The sequence below is a fragment of the Molothrus aeneus genome, chromosome 13, assembly GCF_037042795.1.
Source record: "Molothrus aeneus isolate 106 chromosome 13, BPBGC_Maene_1.0, whole genome shotgun sequence".
NCBI lineage: Eukaryota > Metazoa > Chordata > Aves > Passeriformes > Icteridae > Molothrus > Molothrus aeneus.
In genome coordinates this window covers 2,310,863-2,333,144 of record NC_089658.1, presented here as the reverse complement: position 1 = coordinate 2,333,144, position 22,282 = coordinate 2,310,863, and the positions used below count along the sequence as shown (strand labels likewise).

General features: G+C 42.6%; 1 protein-coding gene across 1 annotated transcript in view; it reads left to right on the top strand.

Annotated features, from left to right (window-relative positions):
* The window catches only part of MYO9A (myosin IXA), a 175,142-nt gene that overhangs the window by 95,413 nt on the left and 57,447 nt on the right, over positions 1 to 22,282 (top strand). The window contains exons 10-11 of the mRNA XM_066559101.1: positions 9,895 to 10,011; positions 18,114 to 18,248. Coding sequence (XP_066415198.1) covers positions 9,895 to 10,011; positions 18,114 to 18,248 — 252 coding nt within the window. The remainder of the gene's footprint in view (positions 1 to 9,894; positions 10,012 to 18,113; positions 18,249 to 22,282) is intronic.

The following is a 22,282-nucleotide window of genomic DNA, read 5'->3' as shown; positions in this document are numbered from 1 at the left end:
AACATAACTGAAACACAAAGGCACTTCAGGATTTTGTCACTAAATCAGGTGTAGAAGTTCTCACATTCAGGAGGGGGTTTAGGTATTAGTTTCAAATTTTATATTATACCTTCTTTCTAATTCTTCTCTCTCCTCTTGTACCAGTTTCTCAGTACCTTCTACAACCACCTTGGACCAATTGGTGCCTTCACAATCACCCTCCTTGGACAAAGGTCCTTCTCCAACCTGCCAGTCTGCATCAGTCAGAGGCATTTTAAGGGGATTTCCCAAACCATACTAACACCCTTCCTAAAAATCCTGATGGGACAAGTCAATTCAACAAGTTTATCCAGGGAGACAATTTTCCAATGTCATCATATCATCAGGTTGACAAGGAAGTCCTTCAAAGCTATTTGCTTACTTGGAACTCTAGGAAATGATAAACCACTAGTAATTAATTTAAAAAAATATTATTTCCAAAAAGTAATTCAAATTATTTTAATATCACAATGTTCTCATCCTGGATTAGTGTGTTCATCCTGCTGGTCATGGATGGAGTGGGACACATGGCATAGGACGAATTCTTCCCCTCTACTCTGCCCTCATGAAACCCCACTTGCAGAGCTGCCTCCACCTCTGGAGTCCCCAAAATCAGAAGGATGTGGAGTTGCTGGAGCAAGTCCAGAAGAGGCTACAGAGATGCTCTGAGGGCTGGAGCCAGGCTGGGAGAGCTGGGGGTGCTCACCTGGACAAGAAGGATCCAGAGACACCTCAGAGCCCCTGCCAGGGCCTGAAGGGGCTTCAGGAGAGCTGGAGAGGGACTGGGGATCAGGGCTTGGAGGGACAAGACAAGGGGAAATGGCTTCTTACTGCCAGAGGGCAGGGTTAGGTGGAATATTAAGAAGAAATTCTTGTCTGTGAGGGTGGGCAGGCCCTGGCACAGGGTGCCCAGAGAAGCTGTGGCTGCCCCTGCATCCCTGGCAGTGCCCAAGGCCGGGTTGGACAGCACTGGAGCAACCTGGCCTAGCAGGAGGTGTCCCTGTCTGTAGGCACCCAGTGTGTGGTGATTGGGAGTGGGGCTGCAGCTCATCCCCAGTGGGTGCAGCTGTGAGCAGCAGGGGAGCAGCACTGCCAGCAATGAGCCATGGAGTGCCCAGGGGCACTGAGCAAGCACCAAAGGGAGCAGAGGGCACCCAGGGGCAGTGCATAAATACAAGGGGTATAAAGGTTGGGCTAAAGGATGGGAAGGGCAGAGGCTTGCAGCTTTCTGGTGTGACATGGTGTTTCTCTGTATGGGCAGATGCCTGAAGCCTTCTGAAGTGGTGTGTTGTTACTCTGTATGGGTTGAAGCTTTCTGATATTGTGTGATGATGCTCTGTGTATCATGGCCATCTGACTCTGATATGTGCTACAACACCTGCCCATGGCAGGGGGTGGAACTGAGTGATCCTTAAGGTTTTTTCCAACCCAAACCATGCTAGGATTCTATAAATGAGGTACTAAAACCTGCATTTGGACCAGAAGAGGGATTTAGTCCTTGTCTGATTCCAGCAGCTGAGAGATTTCTGTCTGCTTCCTGCAAACCCAGAAATGTTCCCCCAGTTTTGGTGCTGAGCCATTGATGCTGCAGCAGGTTTTGTGTGTGGTGCTGCTCTCCTTCCTCACCACCCTCCTCGCTTTCTGCTCTTTCCCTAATTCAGCTCTCACGGCCATGTCTCTCCCTTCCTTTGTTGTTACTCCATCTCAGCACAGGAGAGTCAAACCCAGCAATCCTCCCTCAGCAGTTCTGTCCCTACAGTCACAAACCCAAGCTGCAGCCGCTTCCCATGTGGGCTTTTTCAGCCCTCCTGGAGCAGCAACAGTGTCAGAGATAAAAACTGGATTTTTGTAGTATTTTAGTACATGTGGTCTCCACTCCTCTGACATGAGCACTATGAGTTAAGTTGTATCTGGCAGTCCTAAGCTCTATTCAAATAAAAGTGTATTTTCAGTTTGCCTTTTTTCATCTCTTAATTAGTGATTGCTGTAGATCATCATCTCTGAGATGCCCACATGGGCTGTTTTCAATTGTCTGCACATCCAAGGCTCACTGAGAATGGGGGGCTGGCCTCTGTTCCTGGTCATTAGATCTCTTCAGGTGATCCAAATCAAGTGCATTAGGAGAGCTTGAATTCCTCCTCCTTTTGCTTGCTCTAATCTTGGACAAATCCTATCCCTCTTCACAGTGGGATTATTAACACTTGTCAATATGTATATTTTTTTAAAAAGCAAGCACAATTTTAATTTTTTTAATAAAAACTGATTTCTTTAATCATTCACTTGCATGCAGCATGGTTTTGTTGAATACTTGGAAGCAAATAAGAAAACTCATACACCCTTTTCTTGATTTTTTTCCACTACTTGGAAATTAAATATGTCATTTAAACCCACAGAAGTGATGGAAGGAGGGAGATTTTCATCTGAAAAGCCTAGGTAAATACCATGGGTAAAATTCAGTAAATTGTAAAATGTAATTTTTTCCTCTGAGCCATATTGGAGTGAGACATTTGTGTTACAGTAAGTACCAATGTAATTGTGAAGCCAGATTTCACCTTAGAGAATAAATGGGGGAAAAATGGGAATGGCTGATAAGGATTTCAAACCAGACATCAAATGATAATGAAAATCTAATCCTGCTTATGATAATAGCTCACTAAATAATTTCTGTGGTAGGATATCAACAGGTTTCTGAGATTTAATGCCAAATCCTATGAGCAGAAACACCAGTTGATTAATCAGAGAATGTGCTGAAAACTTGTTCCACCTATTAACATAAAAGCAAACAAATGAAGCTCCCACATAGCCACTAAAACCACATATCCAGATTTGATTTTTTGAGAGATTTCCTGAAGAGGAAGAATTATACTGCTATTTTTTTCCCAAACATTTCATTGGAAGCACCTTTCATCCTTGTATAGAAATTATAGGAAGCCCATCAAAGGCCCTAAGGGAAAAGGGGATATTTCCTCACTTCCTGTGTTCAGATCTGATTTCCTGAAGAGAAGAGGAATCTCTGTTTCTTCTCTCCAGCAAAAGAAAATGTATTTTGTGGTGCTCAGCTTTACTTAAGTAATGGAACACCTCTTCTTTATGTCCTACACCAAATCCTGCAAACTTCACGCCTGGAAAGAAATGTTTCTTGTCACCTTGGAATGACTGTAATTGTTTCAGTATTTGTTGATAAGAGTCTGAAAGGGGAATGTGTGGCTTGTTTTCCTCCTGAAGGGCAGGAAACAGCTGCACATGTTCCGGAAGAGTTGGGGGGTCACCAGGAGAGAATGAATCCATAGGTAGCTCCTATGGCTGTATCAACATCATTCCTACTTTAACAAATTCAATTTTGGAGCTATTTGGAGAAAATTACAAGGAGTGTTGCTTGTAAAGCCATATTTTTTGGGGTGGGTGGGTGGGAGTTTTGCACTGGTAGGGAATGCTGGTGCTGGCAATGTGTTTATCCTGTGTGAACAAATAATGGCAATATTGTCCATAATGGGATGCACACACACAGTCTCCTGGGAAAATGCTGGAAAACTGGAGGTAAAAAGGACCATGACCAACTCTGGAGCAAATCTTGTGAACTGTACAGCAAAGCACTGAGTTGCCTTCTAATAAATCTTTTCTTCTAGATCCAAGGAATTTTCCAGAGCCGTGCTTGATAAACGGCGTTTAAATACCAACTTTTCAAGATCTCATAGCTCCTAGAAAGTCTGGAGTGGGTGCACTGACCTTGCACCCATATCTGGCATGAAAAACTGGGATTTAACAATATTATGTTGACCAGAATTGTTAAGATGCAATAATGTTGTGTTGACCAGCTGAGTCTGTCAGCACATCTTTATGGATGCTTCCTAGATTTGCATAATGCTGAGAGATGGGATAAGTGTTGTCACAGTTAATAAACTCCACGGGTGTTTAATCCTCATTAGGGCTTTAAGTGGTTTTGGTGCTCGCACTCACTTTCCAGTTGTATTTAAATCCACTTCTCATTAACTGAGGCTGTGCTCAGGGACTGGGGTCTGAGCCCCAGCTCTGAGCACTGTGCCCTTCCCTAAGGTGCATTTTTCATAGCACAGATAGTGCTGTCCAATGTGTGTGTGTAAAAAGGGCATCTTTTCTATGAAAAACAGGTTTGGGTTTTTTTGTCTTGCTTTTCTTGAGAGCAGCATGATGGTGCTGGCTGCACTCTGGAAGTGTCAGTGATGTTGTGAGGCTCAGAAACCCTCCTAGGCAAACTCAGGTACCTACATGGCTGTGCAAATATAATATTAAGTTGTGTTTTGGTGATCTTAAGAGCTGCCCAAACCCAAGTATCCATCCACCACCTTTCTCTTCTGTCCTGGATCAGTCTGTGCTGTCCTCCACATTAGTTATGAGGGAAGATGGACAAACCTCTCAATGAGCTGAGATGTTTGAAGTCTTTAGAGACCTGTAGCTGTCTCATTAATGCCACTTTGGAATGATTCTTACTCAGAATGGCTTAGTGCACCAATACCGTGCTCTTCCTAAGTGATGCAAAAGTGATGAGCTTTGCTTTGTTTTGGTCTTCTAATTTCCTGATTTGGTGTCAAGCAATGCCCTGAACAGAAACATATTTCATTTTAGTCTGGCTCTTTTGAAACACAATATTAGAGGAAGTATTTATTGGTTACAAAAGCCCTTCATCCATGGATTAGTTTGGGTCAAAAATGCTTAAAGCTGAACACCAGGGGTCAGTTTCTGTTCCAGATACTCTCCATGTTGGGTTGGTTTGATGGGGTCATTGAGAAGAGGGTCTGTCTCTTGTATTTCTGTCCCACTCTGGGTCTGGGGTCCACACTCCAGAAAATGTTCCTCTTGGCTATGGAAGGGTGTGACTAAAACCACAGAGCTTCCAGCAGCATCTTGATGGCTTTGTCCTCAGAGAACATCCTGAGTTGAAAGAGGCCCACAAGGATCATCAAGTCCAACTCAGTGGGATCCCTTTGCTTCCTGCTCCCTGGCACATCCAGGCACTGAGATATTGCTGCAATTTTTGGTCTTTGCCTTTCAAAGTCCTTCAGCACTTGTTTCCACCCACCCTCTGTTCTCTGGGCTTTGTTTATTCCCCTTAGTCTGAAAAATGTAAAATATTTGAGGTTTTGTTGTTCAAATTCAGCTATTGCTGCTCTTGCTCGTGTGTTAGGTTAGTCAGCAGTAAAAACACTGAATCTAATAAGGATCATGGTGGGAACTTAGAGCAAAATCATGTGAAAATATCTGTAAAAGGTTACCTGAGCATCTTGGAATACCCTGCATTTCCCTGAGCCTTCTGTGCCAGTGCCTGACCACTGAGCCTTCCCTGACACTGATTGAGGCCATTCCTTCTTGTCCTGTCCCTCATTCCCTGGCATCAGAGCCCAGCTGGTCCCCCCAGCTGCCCCCTCCTGTCAGGAGTTGTGCAGAGCCAGAAGGTCCCCCCTGAGCCTCCTTTTCTCCAGGCTGAGCCCCCCCAGCTCCCTCAGCTGCTCCTGGTGTTCCAGACCCTTCCCCAGCTCTGTTTCCATTTCTGGCTCCAGCCCCACAATGTCTTTTTTGTAGTTTTCAATGTATAACTTTGGTGGGGATTTTAACCCACCTGCTTTCCCTGGATTTTCTGTGTACCAACAAATATTTTGAATAATTCCAGCTTGAAATTTCAGTCCTCAGCTAAGTGCAGAAGGGCAGGAGTGAGGGATCCTGCCTGGAGCAGGGGGTGCTGTGGGATGGCAGCAGACAGATTTGTTTAAATATATTTAGTGACTTTGTAATCTCAGTTCTTAAGAATCTTCTGTGTGTGTACAAATGTGTTTTTCAGAGACTTTTAATTTGAGCAAATTTGGGTTCCTGAGATTACATCTTTTCCAGCCTCTAAAACACAGGCTGCTGCTGCTGGCACTGTAAGTCCTTGTTCCAAAGCACTTCAAAAGCAGATTTTAATTCTTAAGCCTGTCTTCCCCTTTTTCCTTTTAACAGAAGATGTTTCCAGAAGTTTATCTATTTTTAAGGTGGCCTGAATCTGATGCTGATCATGACAAGTTTCAGTACAGTTAATTTGGCAATAAAATCTTACAAAGAACTCAAATATGTTTATCAGGATCTTAACAAAAGTTGGGCAACCCAACAAGTGGAGTTTCTGGCATATAATAAATAATATATAGATCCTTTCTAGCTTGATAAGCAGGAAAGTATTGATTAAAACCTTGTCTGTAGCTTATTTCCTGATCTTCTGAGTCAAAGCACGTTTGATCTGTCTCAGTTTGGAATCAGCAATATTTTTGTGTGGGTGCAACATATCCTGCTCCCTTTGATCCCCAGAGATTTATTTTGGCATTGAAACAGCTATTTTTATTTTGCTTTGTGAGGGAAATAAAAATGGTTTGATGAGTATCACCATGTTCCAGATCTGCCTAAATGTCATGTAAGGAGACTTGTGGAAGAGACCAGAAGCTGTAGGTGTTGACCTGAAGACAAGCTGTATGTGATATATGGGATATAGTTCAGAGACTAGAATTAATTTAGGATATGTAGGATAGTACAGAAATCAATGATTTCTCATTAAATAAAGCATAAAACTTTTTTTTTTAAATGCTCTGCTGCAGCTCCTGAGTTTGAAAAGAAATAATATTCCCTGATGGTCTCCAGACTGGGTAGTTTTGGAATCTGTTTAGGATAGTGAGGGGCTATATTTAAAATGTGACATCAGTGAAGATCTATTGTTAAAAGTAAATATTTTACTGAAATGAAATAAAAAATTCAAATAAAAAAGCCCCCCCTAAACCCTGGGTCATTTAAATTAGGTTCATTTCAGTCCAGGTATTTTTTAAATGGATGAAGGCAATGTGCTCCATCTACTCTGTATTCTCAATATGTTGCTTTGCCAGGAGTTTCCTACCAGCTCTTAGGATTAAACCATTGCTTCTAAAAGTGGCTGTTGAACACTTTGGTGTTGTATTTGTGGGAACACTTTGGTGTATTTGTATTTATGCCTTGTGGCAGGAAGGAATGACTCTGACTCCATGTTCTTAGAAGGCTAATTTATTACTTTATGATACTAGAATATATTAAAGAATACTAAACTAAATTATACTAAAGAATAGAGAAAGGATACAGACAGAAGGTTAAGAGATAATAATGAAAATTTGTGACTGCTTCCAGAGTCCCGACACAGCCTGACCGTGATTGGTCATTAAGTCAAAAATAATTCACATGAAACCAATAAAACGACCACCTGTTGGTAAACAATGTCCAAACACATTCCAAAGCAGCACAACACGGGAGAAGCAATCAGAAAATTCTTGTTTTCATTTTTCTCTGAGGCTTCTCAGCTTCCCAGGAGAAAAATCCTGGGCAAAGAGATTTTTCAGAAAATGTGATGGTGACACTTTGGGATCTGGGCCACTGATTGTGGGACCCAAGCATAGCAAGGAAATCACCTTTCCATGTAGCTGAGGCCACTTTAGGAGTAAGAGCAGTGGCTCATCCCCCAGCCTGCACATTCTGGAGGAAAACTGGGCAGTGCTGGTGTCAGGGAAACTTCCCAGTCTGACCATTCAGGAGACTCGTGGCAGTCACACTCCCAGCATTCCTCAGCACTGGAATGGTGCAGGATTAATGATATCCTAGGGTTTTTTTGGAAAAAAAAAAACAGGGACATTCAGGGATGAAGTCCTGCACATCCCTGTAGCCTCTAATAAAAAGTAATGAAAAGTATTGTGACATAAACCCATATATGATTCTGTAGGAGAAACAACTGTGTTCTTTTTGGCTTTAAACAGAGATGGAGTTTGTTTTTAATTGCACGTTGGAGCAATTAATTGGGCTGGTTTATGCCAGGACAAAGCATTAGGGCAGTGAGAGGCATGCCTGGATTTTGGCCTCAGGTCTTTCCCCAGAGACTGATTTTTCTGTAGCACTGATTGTCTTCCAGCTTAATGAAAAAAGTGTAGATGGAGCCTTGAATTTTCTATTAATTGCTGAGATATTCTCTCACATTTGAGTAAATTTGAAAAAAAAATTAGATAGCAATCTCCCCCACCCAAACAACCCATGTTGCTTTTAATAAAAACAGCCAAAAAACCCACCCCAAACCTTTTTCATCAGTAAAGAAAAGAAAAAGCAGTTAGTGAGAACTGGAGCTCTTTGTGTTTGAAATGCAGGCTGCTTTCCAGCCCTTGTTGGAGAACTCCAGCATTTCAAGAGCTCACTCTTTAAAATTGCTGTTTTGGTCTGAGCTGCACCAAGATCCTCTTGGTCCTGTTGCTCACCTGTTTGCATCACATGCTTGTTTTCAGTTGTTTTTGGACAAGGAATTCCTTGCTAATTATGGCCATATTTTGTAGTTACCTTGTGATGTCACTTTTTATTGCCACCACTTTATGGTTAGCAGTGTACAGAGGCTGTGAGCATCCTCAGCCATAGAATCATGGAATTGTTCAGGTGGGAAAAGCCCTCTGAGCTCATCCAGCCCAACCATCCCCCCCAGCAGTGCTAAGGCCACCACTAACCCACATCCCCAAGTTCCACATCCACACCTCAGTTAAATCCCTCCAGGAATGGGGACTCCACCCCTGCCATGGGCAGCTGTTCCAATGCCTGACAGCCCTTTCCATGAATAATTTTTTCCTAACATCCAACCCAAATCTCCCCTGGTGTGGACTGTGTTAATCCTTTCTCCTATTCCAGCTGGACAGGGAGAGGAAGTGAGACCATGTGCTTAATAGCAAAACATTGGCAGAACAGCTCGTGGTCATGCTAAATGCTGCTATCTCTGAAAATCAAGGGAAAAAGAGGTGGGAGTAAGCTGATAAAAGAGAAATGCTGCTACATGAGCTTTGTTCCTTCACTTGGGGTCAGTGACATGAGGCCACTCAGATGATGTTCCTCGAAGGGAGCGTTGGTGCAAAGGATTTCGAGGCAATGTGTGACAAGCCACTGATTTGTTACAGTTCAGGGTTTAATTGAAATAATTACATGGGAATCTTCTGGTTCCTTTTTTATTCTTTTGCAGTGGCTAGAATGAACAAGAATGTAGTAGTCATGGGTGGTGCCATAAGTTTTTTGGGTGATTAATATGTACCAAAGCTCTACTCGTGGTGATAATTGAAACCAAGCAAGAATCTCAAGCAGCAAGAACAAAGATAACCTTTAAATAGAAATTCCTGCTTTCTGGGTCTCTATGTAGGTGCCTGTCCAAAAGCCCAGGGATCTTCCTTTGATCTCAGCTTTCATCCCATCAAGCAGAATCTCTTTGATCCTGGCCATGGTGAGGATGACCCTTTCTCAGCGCTGTTATTCCTCTCTCTGGGAGAGCTGCTGGAGGAGTGCTGAACCTGCCTGCCATGATTTGTAGCTCCCACTGGTGGTACCTGGAAAACTTCAAGTTTTCAGGAACCCTCAGATTTACCAGAGGGGTTTTTAACCTCCCTTTTTGTAGCCCTTCTGCTGGTGCCAGGCACTGCCTGTCCTGGCCTGTGCTTTCACATCTCTTGCTGTCACTCCTGTGCAAAATCCACCCTTCTCTTTCATTCTCCCCCAGGAAACTTTTTAAGGATCTTGGTGAATTTATTATATTTAATGTGTGTATTTATTTTCTTTCCTTTTGCCACCAGTGATGGGATTTGTGGTGTTATCTTGTGTATCATCCACTCAAATGCAAGAAAGAAACCAAGCCAAAGCCAGGGGCACATCCACAGCCCTGGAATTACACTCAATTCCCTGTGCTGTTAGGACCCTTGACATTCATGGCATAAATTAAAATAGCAGACAAAAGCTTTGGCAAGGGAGAAATACGAACATTGGATGTGGGAGCTTGAGAAGCAAAAGCCATTTTAGTGCAGAGCAGGAATCATTTCCAATCACCTTTTTTCTTTTCTGTTTCAGGCCGTGACCGTGCGGAATTCCATGGCCAAGTCGTTGTACAGCGCCCTGTTTGACTGGATCGTGTTCAGGATCAACCACGCGCTCCTCAACTCCAAGGACATGGAGGAAAGCACCAAGGTAACACCTCAGCAGCTCTTGTGGATCCTCTCTTGGGTTTTGAAAATAGATAACTGAGTGATAAAACATTACCCAGGCGTGTTGCTTAACATGAAGTTAATTTTTCCTCGGATCGTAGCTGAGTATATCATTATTCTACGTGGTGCTTGCTGAGCTGAGAAGGATGGAGCCCCTTAAGTACTGTCAGCTCAAAGCAACCAGGGAGGAGATTTTGTTGTAGCCACAAAAGCCAGTTCCCCCACCCACTTCAGGAGCAATGGCAAAGATTTTCCTCCTTATGAGTAAAACTAAAGGGTCATGTATGATTCAGAGGGAAAAAAGGGAATTCTTGCGACTGCATCTTGGTGAAGTTGCTCTGTGATGAAATGATGAACAAGGTGGGTGTCTGTAGGTACTGAGGTAGTACAGTAGAGAAATGAATTTAAAGAAAAGAGTCATGATGGAAAAAGTGAAGCTGGTGGGATGCTGTACCATCTTCCCAAAGAATTAATGGAAGGAGTGACATGAAGTTTCCTGCAATAGCAGGGCCTGCATGCTGTGACCCAGCACATCCTCCATAACCCTCTCGTGTACTCATCCACAATCCTCATGGCTGTGGAATACTGACCCCAAAATCCATGTCCGTGCACACAGGCACTGCCAGCTCTCCAGCTACCCTTGCCTTGGGAATCTGGGACATGGTCCAGCAGCATGTGGGGCTATTTGGGAGGTTGTGCATACAAACTAAAGTCACAGCTGCCAAAAGGAGGATTTTTGCTGAGCACTGACATTTGGATTGTGCCATAGGACTGAAGTTGCAGAGACTCTCAGTGTAGTCACTCCTTTATTTAATTCCAAAAAAGGGTTGTGGAGCGTAATTGTGGACTGGAAATAAAAACATGCCTATGAAATCTGGTTATGTGTTTTTCTGACAAAGAAGGGTTGTTACAGTGATAACATCCAGCGAGCCTTCTGACTGCACATGCTGCCTCTCCTTCTGTTTAATATTTTACCAGAAATGTTGTGTTCTTTCCTGATTTTTTTCCAAGTAATCAAAAGTTTTGTCTGGGCTGTCAGGAAAAAACAAACCACACTGTTTACATATTTGGTGAAGCAGAAAAGTGGATTTGTTTTGACAAGGAAATGCATCTCAAATGCTAATTATTTTTTATTTATGACCCAATGATTCTTAAAAATTATTATCTGTTCTGTAATATTTAAATACAAATCAGTCTAGGACACTCTTGTATGCTTAGTCAGCATGGCTGTGAAAGTGAGGCACCACAGTAGCTGTTTATGGGCAATTAAACTTTTGATCCCAACCTCAAATCTCAGCAGGTAAGAGCCAGAACAGCCCAAATTCCTGCTCCAACATTGCTGCTGCACATTAACCCTCTGCTTTCTCCAGCCAAGACTCCCATGGAGTGTAACCATCTTTCCCCTTGCCCAGCTCTCTGTGTCTTCTCATGAATTCACAGTTCCCAGGTTTCTGACCCTTTTTTTCGCCCCAAATCCTAATGGTAATATCCAGGACAGGCAGCAGGCACCAGGAGCTGGGAGTGGTGTTGCCCCTGTGCCAGAGCAGATCCACCCAGGATCTGGGTGCTGGCAAATGCCCAGGACCTGGAGCTGCAGAATGTGCTCATACCCGGATCCAAGGAGGCAATCCTGGGCTGTACTTGGGCCAGAGTTCCTGAAGCAGAAAGGCAGTGCACAAAATACCAGGAAATATCAGCTGCTCCAGGCACAAGTGTATTTCAGTTTATCTTCAGAGTCCTCTATTAACTGGATTGATTCCCACAAATCCCCCAGAAATCATGAAAATGCACAAATCCTCCCCGTTTTAGGGGTGGAGACAGTGAAGAAGAGATTTATGTGCATTTCAGAGCAGCTTTGTTAAACATTGACAGCCAATTTTCCCTTGAGTGGTTCTACCACGTCACCTCCTCAGCCCTAATTTTAGCCCCCAACTTGGGTTGTTTCAGCACAGAGGAAGGAGAAATGTCTCCCTGGACTGGGCAGGGCTGGGAATAGCTGCTCCTTTGCCCTTGAGGAATAACATTGCTGCCAACAAGTGTCTGAGGGCATCCTGGGCTCTGCAGCTGCCATTGAGGCACCAACCAAGAATCACCACTGTGGAAAAATGGAGCCAACAACTGATCTGGTTTTTCCTCCCATTTCCCAATCCTCCTGAATTCCTTTTCAGCTCATTCTTGGAGAAACCCCAGATGAGCATACAGGTTCTCCTTAGCTTCCCATGTGTTGTTTTGAGGTTAGGCAACACCAGCTGGGTGACTGGGAGGTGGACTGGGAGCAGTGGCATCTCCAAACCCTGGGAGTACCTCCTTGCTGCAAGGCAAGACCTTGGCACATGGGTGGCATCTCCTTGCTGCCAGCCAAAAAAGTCTCTTAAACACATCAAATCTCTGATTTATGAGAGCAAAATACAGCCTTAGTCCTCAGAAACTCCTGAGTGTGCAATGGGTGAATAATGTGTGACTCACCCTGCAGTAAAAGTCCCAGATTAATCCCAGCCCATGCTTGACACTGATACTCCTCTGACTTTTAAGATGCATTTTGAAAGAATCCTGCAGGTTTGGAAGGTTCAGAAAGTGTCAGATGATGGATTTGGGGCACAGAGCTTTCTTTTATAATAATCACGTTATGCAGAGGTAAAACAAGACTCAAAACCATCTCAATTTAGAGTGTGTGTGGGAGAAGTTGAGGAGAAAAATTAATACAGAAGTTTCTCTCTTCATCAGTGTAGATTTGATTTTAGTGGGACAATGGGAACCAAGATCATTTTCAGATCCCAATATGTGTTTATTTGATATCAGCAGTGAGGAGAAGATCAAAAGATGAAGCTGGGCAAAGAAAAATAAACACTCGGCCGTTGTTCTTCCATATTGTCCAGCAAATATTCGGAAGATGTAAATCAGACCTTTGATATCCAAATTTAGTTAAATGTGCAGCGAAATATTTTGGGAAAACACAGTGGGATTTGGCTTATCTTGCTTGGTGACAGGATTTCTAGCATATTATTTCTGACCCAAATTGTGAATGTGTTATTTGATACCTCCTGGTTTTTATGGTAATGGCAGAGCTGCCATGGGTTGGATTTGCTCTGACTCCCTTTTCCTTCATCTTCTCTCAAGTCCTTTCAATTCCTTTTATGGTCTCATGATTGCCTACAAACTGTCTGAAATCTGACCTTTATTAATGAGGTCAGAGACTTTTCCTTCTCTTGAGAACGAGATTACTAAACCTCCCAGAGCCTCTTATTGAATTCCCCTTCCATAAATCAGGTTAGGAATTGCTAGAAGTCCATCTCACCTCTTAAAACGATGACAGAGTGGAGATCATGGTGGATCAAAAGGCATTTCTGAGGGTGTTTTTAATCCTTCCCCCTTTGGTTCTTGTGAAGTGTCTAAATTTCTCCCCAAATCACCCTGCTGCCATGCTTGGATGATGTGCTGTATATGTGGGGATGATGGTGAACTCATGGCTGTGAAGAAAATGAAAATTAATGACCATGAAGAAAAATTCATGGTTGAACACATGAACTCATGGCCATGAAGAAAATTCATTTAAATTCAACCAACCAGTTAATTCTTGGCTTTTTAACCTGAAGCAGAGGAAGAATTGCTGAACATGCAGTGGGTTTATTGTGCATCAGTTCATTAATTTTAGGTCCCAACTTCCAAGTTTGTAGCAAATCACTGTGTTTCACTTTATATATAGGTCATCTTGTATATTGGGGTGATGTAGGTTGGAGTGGTCCTGTTGGATGAAGTGGTGATGGATTTTGGGGTTTTGGGGAGGGATTTTTTGCAGTATTGGCTTTGGAATATTATAAATGAAAAGAAATTACTAAAATGACAAGACGTAAAAAATTTTAAAATAGCAACCAATAAGATTTTTCCCCTGAATTTGAAGCAAACCTATTTGTGATTGCCAAAATGTACCTCCATGGTGGAATTACATCACCAGTGTGTATTTGGGGCAACATAAATCAGCTCCAATGATCCCTATTTATTGGCACTTTGGGAACTGGAGAGCACAGAGCTTCAAGGTCATCATTTGCCAAAAGCCCTTAAAACTCATGCTCTGTGTTTAAATGTCATGGCTGAGACATTTTAAGAAAAGCATGAGGTCATTTTTCATCATCTCAAGCAGCAAGTGCTCACTGACCCAGGGTTCACCCAAATTTTAAAAATCCTCACAGACATGCGCTTTTAATCACAGGAATTTTGATACGCTAATTAATGCAGTCACACTTTTTAATTTGGTATGTTAGTTTTGATAAAGAAACAGCATTGACACACAAACTAGACTTGGCAAATCAATCTCTAAGTTATCTTTGTGTGATTTCCTCAGGGCACCTATTCAAACAACAGATTTGAAGCCGAAGACTTAAAAGATTTGTAAATTTTAAACTTCCTTGATTATTTTTTAAAAATATTGGGCTGCAAAATTCATCCTAAACTGACCCAGATTACACACTTTTTACAGGCAGTTTAGCAAAATTAATTCCTGTATATATAAATGGAAATGGTGTTTTTTCACCTTGCTACAAGAATTGACTTTGTACTAGTACATGTGTGCTACTTTAGCAGGGACAGAGAGCAGAAAAACAGCCATAAATTCTAAATTTCTCAGGTTTTAAAGTTTTCCCAAGTGGCATCCATTGACCCCGTTCTTTTGGGAGCAGAGGACAAATGACTGTTTCACTGCAGAGCTCTGCCCGGATTTCTCTGGCATGAAACTCTGCAAAAAACCACACAGTTTATAATCTGTATTCTGGAGGAGTTTGGTAGTTACAAACACAGGGATGTGAGAAAAATGCTGGTTTACTCTGTATAACAACCATGGCAGAATTAACCATCCTCCTTCTGGATGTGTGGTTTGATACCTGTAGTGGTTTTGTGAAATGCAGATTATTTTTATAATTATATTTTTATCATGTTAATTCTGTGTGTGTTTAATTTTAGGTGTCAGCAAAAAAAAAATATAAAAACACAGCTTTAAAATATAATATTTCTTTTATAACTGACAGGGCTATTTTTTGCTGTATATGACTCTTCTGTTTTGCTTTATAAGTGTATTTCCACACCCACATTGAAATATATTTGGTAGCAGTTTCAATGCAGTAAATGAACCAGGATTTGAAAAAAAGGGAGAGGGTTTTTGTGCTCAGTTGTTTCATATTAAATTAGATTTGTGAGAGCTTTAAGACTTTGTTCAGATTGAAGTCTTCACTCATGGCAGGAGCTTAACTATTTCCACAGGGCATCAACACGATGCTTTTGAAAGTGGTGTCAGTAAATTCATTAGTAGTCTGGAAGTGTGAGCATTTTATCTTCCAAGGCTTGTTTGTATATGGTGGAATAGAGACTTTTATGTAGGGGAATTTTTTGGAACTCTTGTATATTGTGGGGATGAGCTTGAACAGCAGTGGGGTGGTTGGGGTTGGCATTTGCAAGGGAGATGAGAAGAGTCACTTTGTCCTGTTTCCATCATCGATTTTTCCATGGATAATATAGATAAGATATGATCCAATAATCATACAGAGAGTTTAAGAAGAATTCCTCCTGAGTTGTATTTAAAAAATGATGAGGCAGATTTCTGCCTGGTGAGCAGAAGCGTTGCCACATCCATCGGGACAAGCAGGAGAAGATGCTGGACCTCAGGAAGCAGAGGGTGAGAGTGAATCCCTCTGCCAGGCTGTCCTTGGTCCAGTGGTTCCCAATTCCCCTCTTCTGGTCAAAGAGCTGTTTCTCATGGGTGTTTTGTCAAGTGGTGCAAACTTCTGGGAAAGTGGCCAAGGGCCTTCGTCCTTGTCATGGCATCAGGGAGGTAGAGACTGTCTGGCCCTGGAATAGGGAGAAAAGCCTGGACAAAAGATGAAGTAGTCAATGAGCTCTTGGAAAATGGTTTAAAGACTTATCTTTGTGCTTAAATGCTTTTTTTGTTGTGTTTTTTCTTGTCCCAGTGGCCAGAGGCCAGGTCAGACAAAGCCCCAACTCACGGCCCAGCGGCCGCTCTGCCCACGGCAGCCGTGCCTGCTGCAGCCGTAGGTGGTTCCCTGCTCAGGAGTCAGGCACAGAGGGAATATTTTCCTCCTACATTGTGTGACGTGTTGAAAATGGACAAAAGGCAGTGTGAGGAGGCCTGTGGACAGTCTGGTTTGTATTCCTGGCAGTGGAATTAGTGTTAGAAAATCCAAAGTGCAGGTAACACCACAGAGCTAAAACCAGGGCACGTGGCAGCTCTCAGGTTTTTTGAGGTGGAAGGGAGGGGATATTTCTCCTCCCTGCTTAAGGCTTGGCTCATTTGACCAGTGCTAATGTTTTTACCTCTCTTATTAATTATTTAATTAATTGTAATGGGTGAAAGGAGTATTTGTATGAGGTGGCTTTGGTTGGTGCATGGTGCTCTAACAGGCTGCTGGTGGAGCTCTCCCCAAATGTGTCCTTCAGGCTCTTCACTTCTTTTCTGATGACAGCAGCCTTTTTGGGTGGGCACAGTATGAGTTATTTATTACACTAATTATGAATTAGGTGTTTAACACAACAGGCATGCACAGGCATGGAAGCTGCAGCAGAAACTGTATCTTGAGCTTGTTTTTCACTCCAGCTCCCTCTGTGGATGAGGTTTATTTGCTGACACATCCCCATGTCCCTCTTCCTCCGGGTTTCCCAAATCCATCTGACAGGCAGAAGGCTCAAGTTTTATGAAACCCAGTACCTACACAAAGGAGAAAGTTCCACATTTCTACTCCCATCAAGGGTAGGAAGCACAGTCTGAGCCAGGAGGTGATGGGTTGCACTCACCCGTGGGCCAACATGTGCCTGGCCAGAGGTCCACTGCCTCTCCTTGCCTGGCTGGTGTGGGGAGAGGAGGGGGCCAGGAGGATGCAAAGCAAGCAGGGAATTCACTGCAGCACTGAGCTCACTTTACCAATATAGGAAACCTTGGTGCACCCACATCTTGATGAGCATCTCAAGAGGTAATTGTAGATTAGAGACCAAACAGGCATTGGCTCTTCAATTTAGGGAAAAACCTGGAGTGAGATACGGCTGAGGTTCACAAAATCATCAAAGTGATGGGGAAAAAAAGACTCTTTAGAACTGTAATTGGCCAAGTCCTGCAATTTATATTATGGGTTATGGATTTAATAAAAGCAAAACTTCCCTATTGTGAACTTCTGGAAGTTCGTTAGAGAGAATATAGGGCTCATAGTGCCAATGGGTTCCAAAAAAAATGGGATGGGTCCCTCTTTACACCTCTCTTGCCCATGAACTAAAGGAGCACAGAGGTGTCCCTCCAAATCCCTCATCCCAAACTGGCAGGAGCTGGTGGAAGAAGGTTCCAGAAGACAGAAGAGCCATGTGGGCACAGCCAGGTGTCACAGGGGCAGGGCAGGGCCAGCAGTTAGGGCCGAGTGTTAGTTAGTCAGGGCTTTGGGCTCCCTTTTTCAGCAGCATTATTATTTTTGTATAAATTCCCCCCTTTCAGGCAGGCAGGAGCGACTCAATGCCCCCAAACATCAGTCCATTGTCTGATCCATCTGACAAACAAGGTGGATGCTTTATTTGTGACACTATTTCAGTTTTCACCAGGAGAACTAAAGATTATTTCCATGGGAAGCTCTGATGCATTGGAGTTTCTTTTTGAGGTTTGCAGCTGGAGTGGGTTTGCTTGGACAGCACTTTCACCTTGGAGGTGTGTTTCCATGGGTTGTCTTCACCATGCAAGCTTTTGTTTCCCAAGCCTATCCCCATTTTTCCCTTCTGAAGATCAATACTCTTAAATCCAATGGAATAACTTGGAAGAGGCTTCAGGTTTCTTCAGAGATGGCCATTTGTTTGTAAATAAGAAAAAAAAAATCATCTCTTGAAGGGCTTTTCTCTTAGAACAAGCTCTTTTGTCCAGATATCTAAAGCTACATGTTGTCTCTCTGATTTGGAGAAGTCTTCCAAATGGCACAATATCAACAATTCTATTAAAATTCCTACTATTAAGTATATTTAATTCTGTCTGTGTGCTTTTGATTATGTACTGTGTACAAATAATCTGCTTAATGTGATTTTATTCTAATCCTCACTCTAATTTTCTTGCAGACTTTATCCATTGGAGTGCTTGATATTTTTGGGTTTGAAGACTATGAAAACAATAGTTTTGAACAATTCTGCATTAACTTTGCCAACGAGCGCTTGCAGCACTACTTTAACCAACACATCTTTAAACTGGAACAGGTAAGTCCAGAAATATTTACTCTCTAATGCCAATGAATATTGACATGACTTTGTGGCCCTGATAAAGTTCTGAAATTGTCCCTTTAATTCTGTTTTGTTAAGGAGTGTACACTGAATTATTCCAATTTAACTTCTAATTGACCGTATGACAAACTTCCACCTGTAAAATAAAATCCAGCCAGGCATTTGCTGGTTTAAAATAAACATTTTGGCTTCCAAAAACATCATGAAGACTTTAACCACTGTTCTGTTGTCTCCTTGATATGTGCTGAGAGAGCTTATCAAGGAATGAGCAATTCCTTCCTTGCCTTTGCCTGGACATGCTGCTGTGCCATTTGATATCACATAAAAGTTATTTTTTGGTATCTAGTGAAAAAGCCACCCCAATCTTCCAGTGTTTTTTTGCCTTCCAGTGTTGATTTGTGGGAAGGGAGGGGAAATGTCCCTCTTATGTGTTCTCAGAGGTCAGACTTGAGAGCATTATGATCTTCAATAGCCCTGGCAGATTAGGAAAGGTTGAACTTTAAGCTTTGCTTTACTTATGTTAGGACAGGGTGATGCTTTCCAGCCTCAAATTAGTGCACTCTAAGAGAGACACCAAAACCACAGGCTGCAATCCAGCAGGTTAACCCACACAAGATGGTTTAGAGTGATGGGAGGAGGCTTCTCCATTTGTTATCCAACAACAAGCAGGACAAGAAAACTGGAAGTTTCTTTCAACATCCATGTGTTGTTTCATGGATAGACAACTATTATTGGGCTGTACAACACAGGAAATATGTTAGAGACCTTCAAAATGCCTTTTATTTTTTACATGACAGTCTGCCTGTCCTCTCTCCAGGTGAAATCCTTCTTGGGGGAGGCCAAGGGGAACCATCCTTATCATCATTACAGAATTAACCCAACCCTTCCCAAAAACCCTGATCGTTTTGTTTTGGGCTTCTCCAGTGTTCTCAGAGATTGGAAAATTCAGAAGAAAAAGTTGCCTTGAATATGAGGATGTTCAAAAAACAAGTGCTGTAAAACAAGTGGGTCACTTAGGGAGTATTTGTTCATGAGTTTGATGGTTTCTGTTTATCTCTTCCGTTTTGATTAATAAGGTAGAGCAGAGCTGCTCAAAGCAATTTAATTTCAGTTTTTTAAGTGGTCTTTGTATGTAGGTGTGCCCTACTCAACAGATGCTCTAATAGTGGGATAACCTGTCTATTTCTAGAGACAGGTTTATTTTCCCTTTGTCCACCATAAAAATGCAAATTTTGATACTATCACAAAGCCAAACCAGCTGGATTTTTTATAAATGTTGCCATAACCTCCCTAGAAGAGACTCAAGGAGGGAGGATCCTTCCTCAAAGCTGGAGACAGATGATTCCTCCATGAGGTGGGGTTTCAGCAGCCTCCTCCAAGATGCCATCTCCCATGAGAGAATTCCTGTTATTGGGCTGGGATTTCTTAGTAGGTCAGTGCTCCCCCCCAAGCCTGGGGGATGCACAGAGGTCCTGAGTGCAGCAATCCCTAATTCTTCTTGGAGCACCTTCAGAGCTCGTTAGGTTTCTCCTGGAAATCTGTCAGGCATGTGAAGTCACTGGAGTCAGTGTTTGCTGTATGGATGTGAGGAGCAGTTGTGGAGCCATCCAACTGCAAAGGGCCCATTCCAGTTCTTAATGCCTGAGCACGTCATCCTCCTGGATCCTGGCTGGAGCACTGTGAGCTTTGCTGCTAGAAAATTCAGACATCTTGGCATAGACTGAGTCCATAAATACAATAATCTGTGCAGCTGCACGAGCACTGATCCTTGGGTGAATGAATTAGATGGTTTAACCATTTACTTTCCCTGGAATTCCAGCTGCATGTGGAGGAGTGGATTAGATGGAAAGAAAACTCAAGGACTCATATTCAGATCTTGGGTCTTCAGAATGTTCTTTGTTCCTCACTGGCCCAAAGGTTTTTTTATGATAGTCATGAGTCTACAAATGAAGACCAGGGAGTTAATATTGTGTTTTTAGGGAGAAAAATAGTTCTGTTATTCCAAAATGTGAATTTATCTGAGGTATTTGTATCTTCATAAGGGTTTCTTTCATGTCTTGGTGATAGGGGACCTGAAATGGATAGATCCTTCTCTGAATCCTCAGGTCTCCAAAGCTTGCAGGAGGCCAAAGAGAGATTGCTGAGATACCCAGACGCCTCTGCCAAAAAAATAAGTGGCAAAATTAAATAGTCACTGAGGATTTTTCTTGAAATCCTAATAGAATTTGTCTGCCAGAGCTGCATTTAGCCATGATGGAATTGTTGCCATGACATGCTGTTGATGTTATGGAAACCAAAATATCCACCACTGTCCTCTGGGAGAACCACGGGATTATCTTAAATTTTATTCTCTATTTTTCCACGGTGAAATCTAATACAATGTGTCTGGTGAATCTTTTTTTAAACCTTCTGTCTGAAGATGGCACTATTTCCAGTGGCAAACAACCACCGAGGCATCCTTGATCTTCAGCCTGGGGTCTCCCAAAAATACAGCAGCTCTTCAGTTTGGGTTTTTTTAGGGCATTGTGCTAAACAATTGCTGCAGATGAAGTTTGGAAGTTTAGTTTGGAGGTCACCAGTACCATACCACTATGATATGAGTTTCCTCCAAGTTTCCAGGTCCTTGGCAGTTTAAGGGCCAGGAGTACAAGTTTTTATTTCTTTAAGTATCCCATTCTCCAAACTTTGTCATCTTTGTCCTCGCTGATCTTCCCCCATCCCTGCCGAGGCCCATCTGGTTCTCTCCACCTCACCCACGTTTCCCTGGTTCAGCTGATGCTTTGCAAAGGTTGAGGACTCATCCTGTAGCTTTCCATCCCACAGGTCTTGCTATTAAAGTTCTTTTCTACCTCTTTTTCCAGCTTTTGCTTACCCACCAAACTTCAGTTTCAAGGCATGTTTTTATTGTTTAAAAAAATCCATAAATAACCAAGGTAGAGGCTGAAAAAATTACAGAATTTGGAGTACAATCAACTGGCAGGAGCTCAGGTGTTCAGTGAAGTCTATTTTCTGGTGGAGTCCCTGGTGAGCTTGGTGTCCCAGCCAGTAAATGTCAGCCTGCTCAGACTGAAAAACTAAATTTCATCAGGATAAAGCATCCTATGGAATGTTTGCTCAGCCATCCAAAACTCTGTAAATATTTAGAGAGGTGTGTAGGGTTTACTGGTCCTGTGCAATAGCTGGAGCCATCCAACAGTCTGGACTAAGTCATGGTGGTGTTTGGTTGGAGGTGTGATTTGATGGTCTTGGAGGTCTGGTCACTACCTCCAACCACCTCTGAATCCACCTCATGATTCTGAGGAATAACAACCCCCAGGAACATGACACTCTAAAATGAGTTTAGATATCTTACCTAAATTTTACATTTAGAATTTAATGTGGGAGTGAATTAATTTTAAAAAGCATCAATCTAAAATATTTAAATATAAAATAATTTATGAAAAAAGATCTCTCTCCTACTGCTTGGAACACTCTTCCTTTCCTTCCAGCTAGGGATTTTTCTGTATCTCAGCACTGGTTAGGCATTAACACCTCTTTATTGCCTCTGAAGACAAAACCCAACCATCAGAAGTCAAGCATTGAGTCCTGGGAGGCTCAGTTCAAATTTGTTTTCCTTGGAGATGGGAGAGTGGCTGCCCTCTGAGAAATGTTGGCCAGCTGTGGGCCACATGACCCGTGGAGAAAGAACAAGCTGCACAAGTTATTGATTTATGATTTGGCAGAACGCCATCGAATGCAACTCATGTTTGTGAGAAGAGGAAGATGCTTAGAGCACATAAATTATACTAATAAAAATCAGGATGCTGAGAGCTGGTTAAATGGTATCTGCAGGGCAGGAGGATTTCAAAGCACGTTAGTGAAATGAAGGACAACTCTGATCAAGCTGTGCCAGGGTGGGTTAGGGTTGGACATCAGGAGGAATTTCTTCATGGAAAGGGTGGTCAGGCACTGGAACTGCCCAGGAGGTGGTGGAACCCCCATCCCTGGAGGTGTACAAGGCACACCTGGGT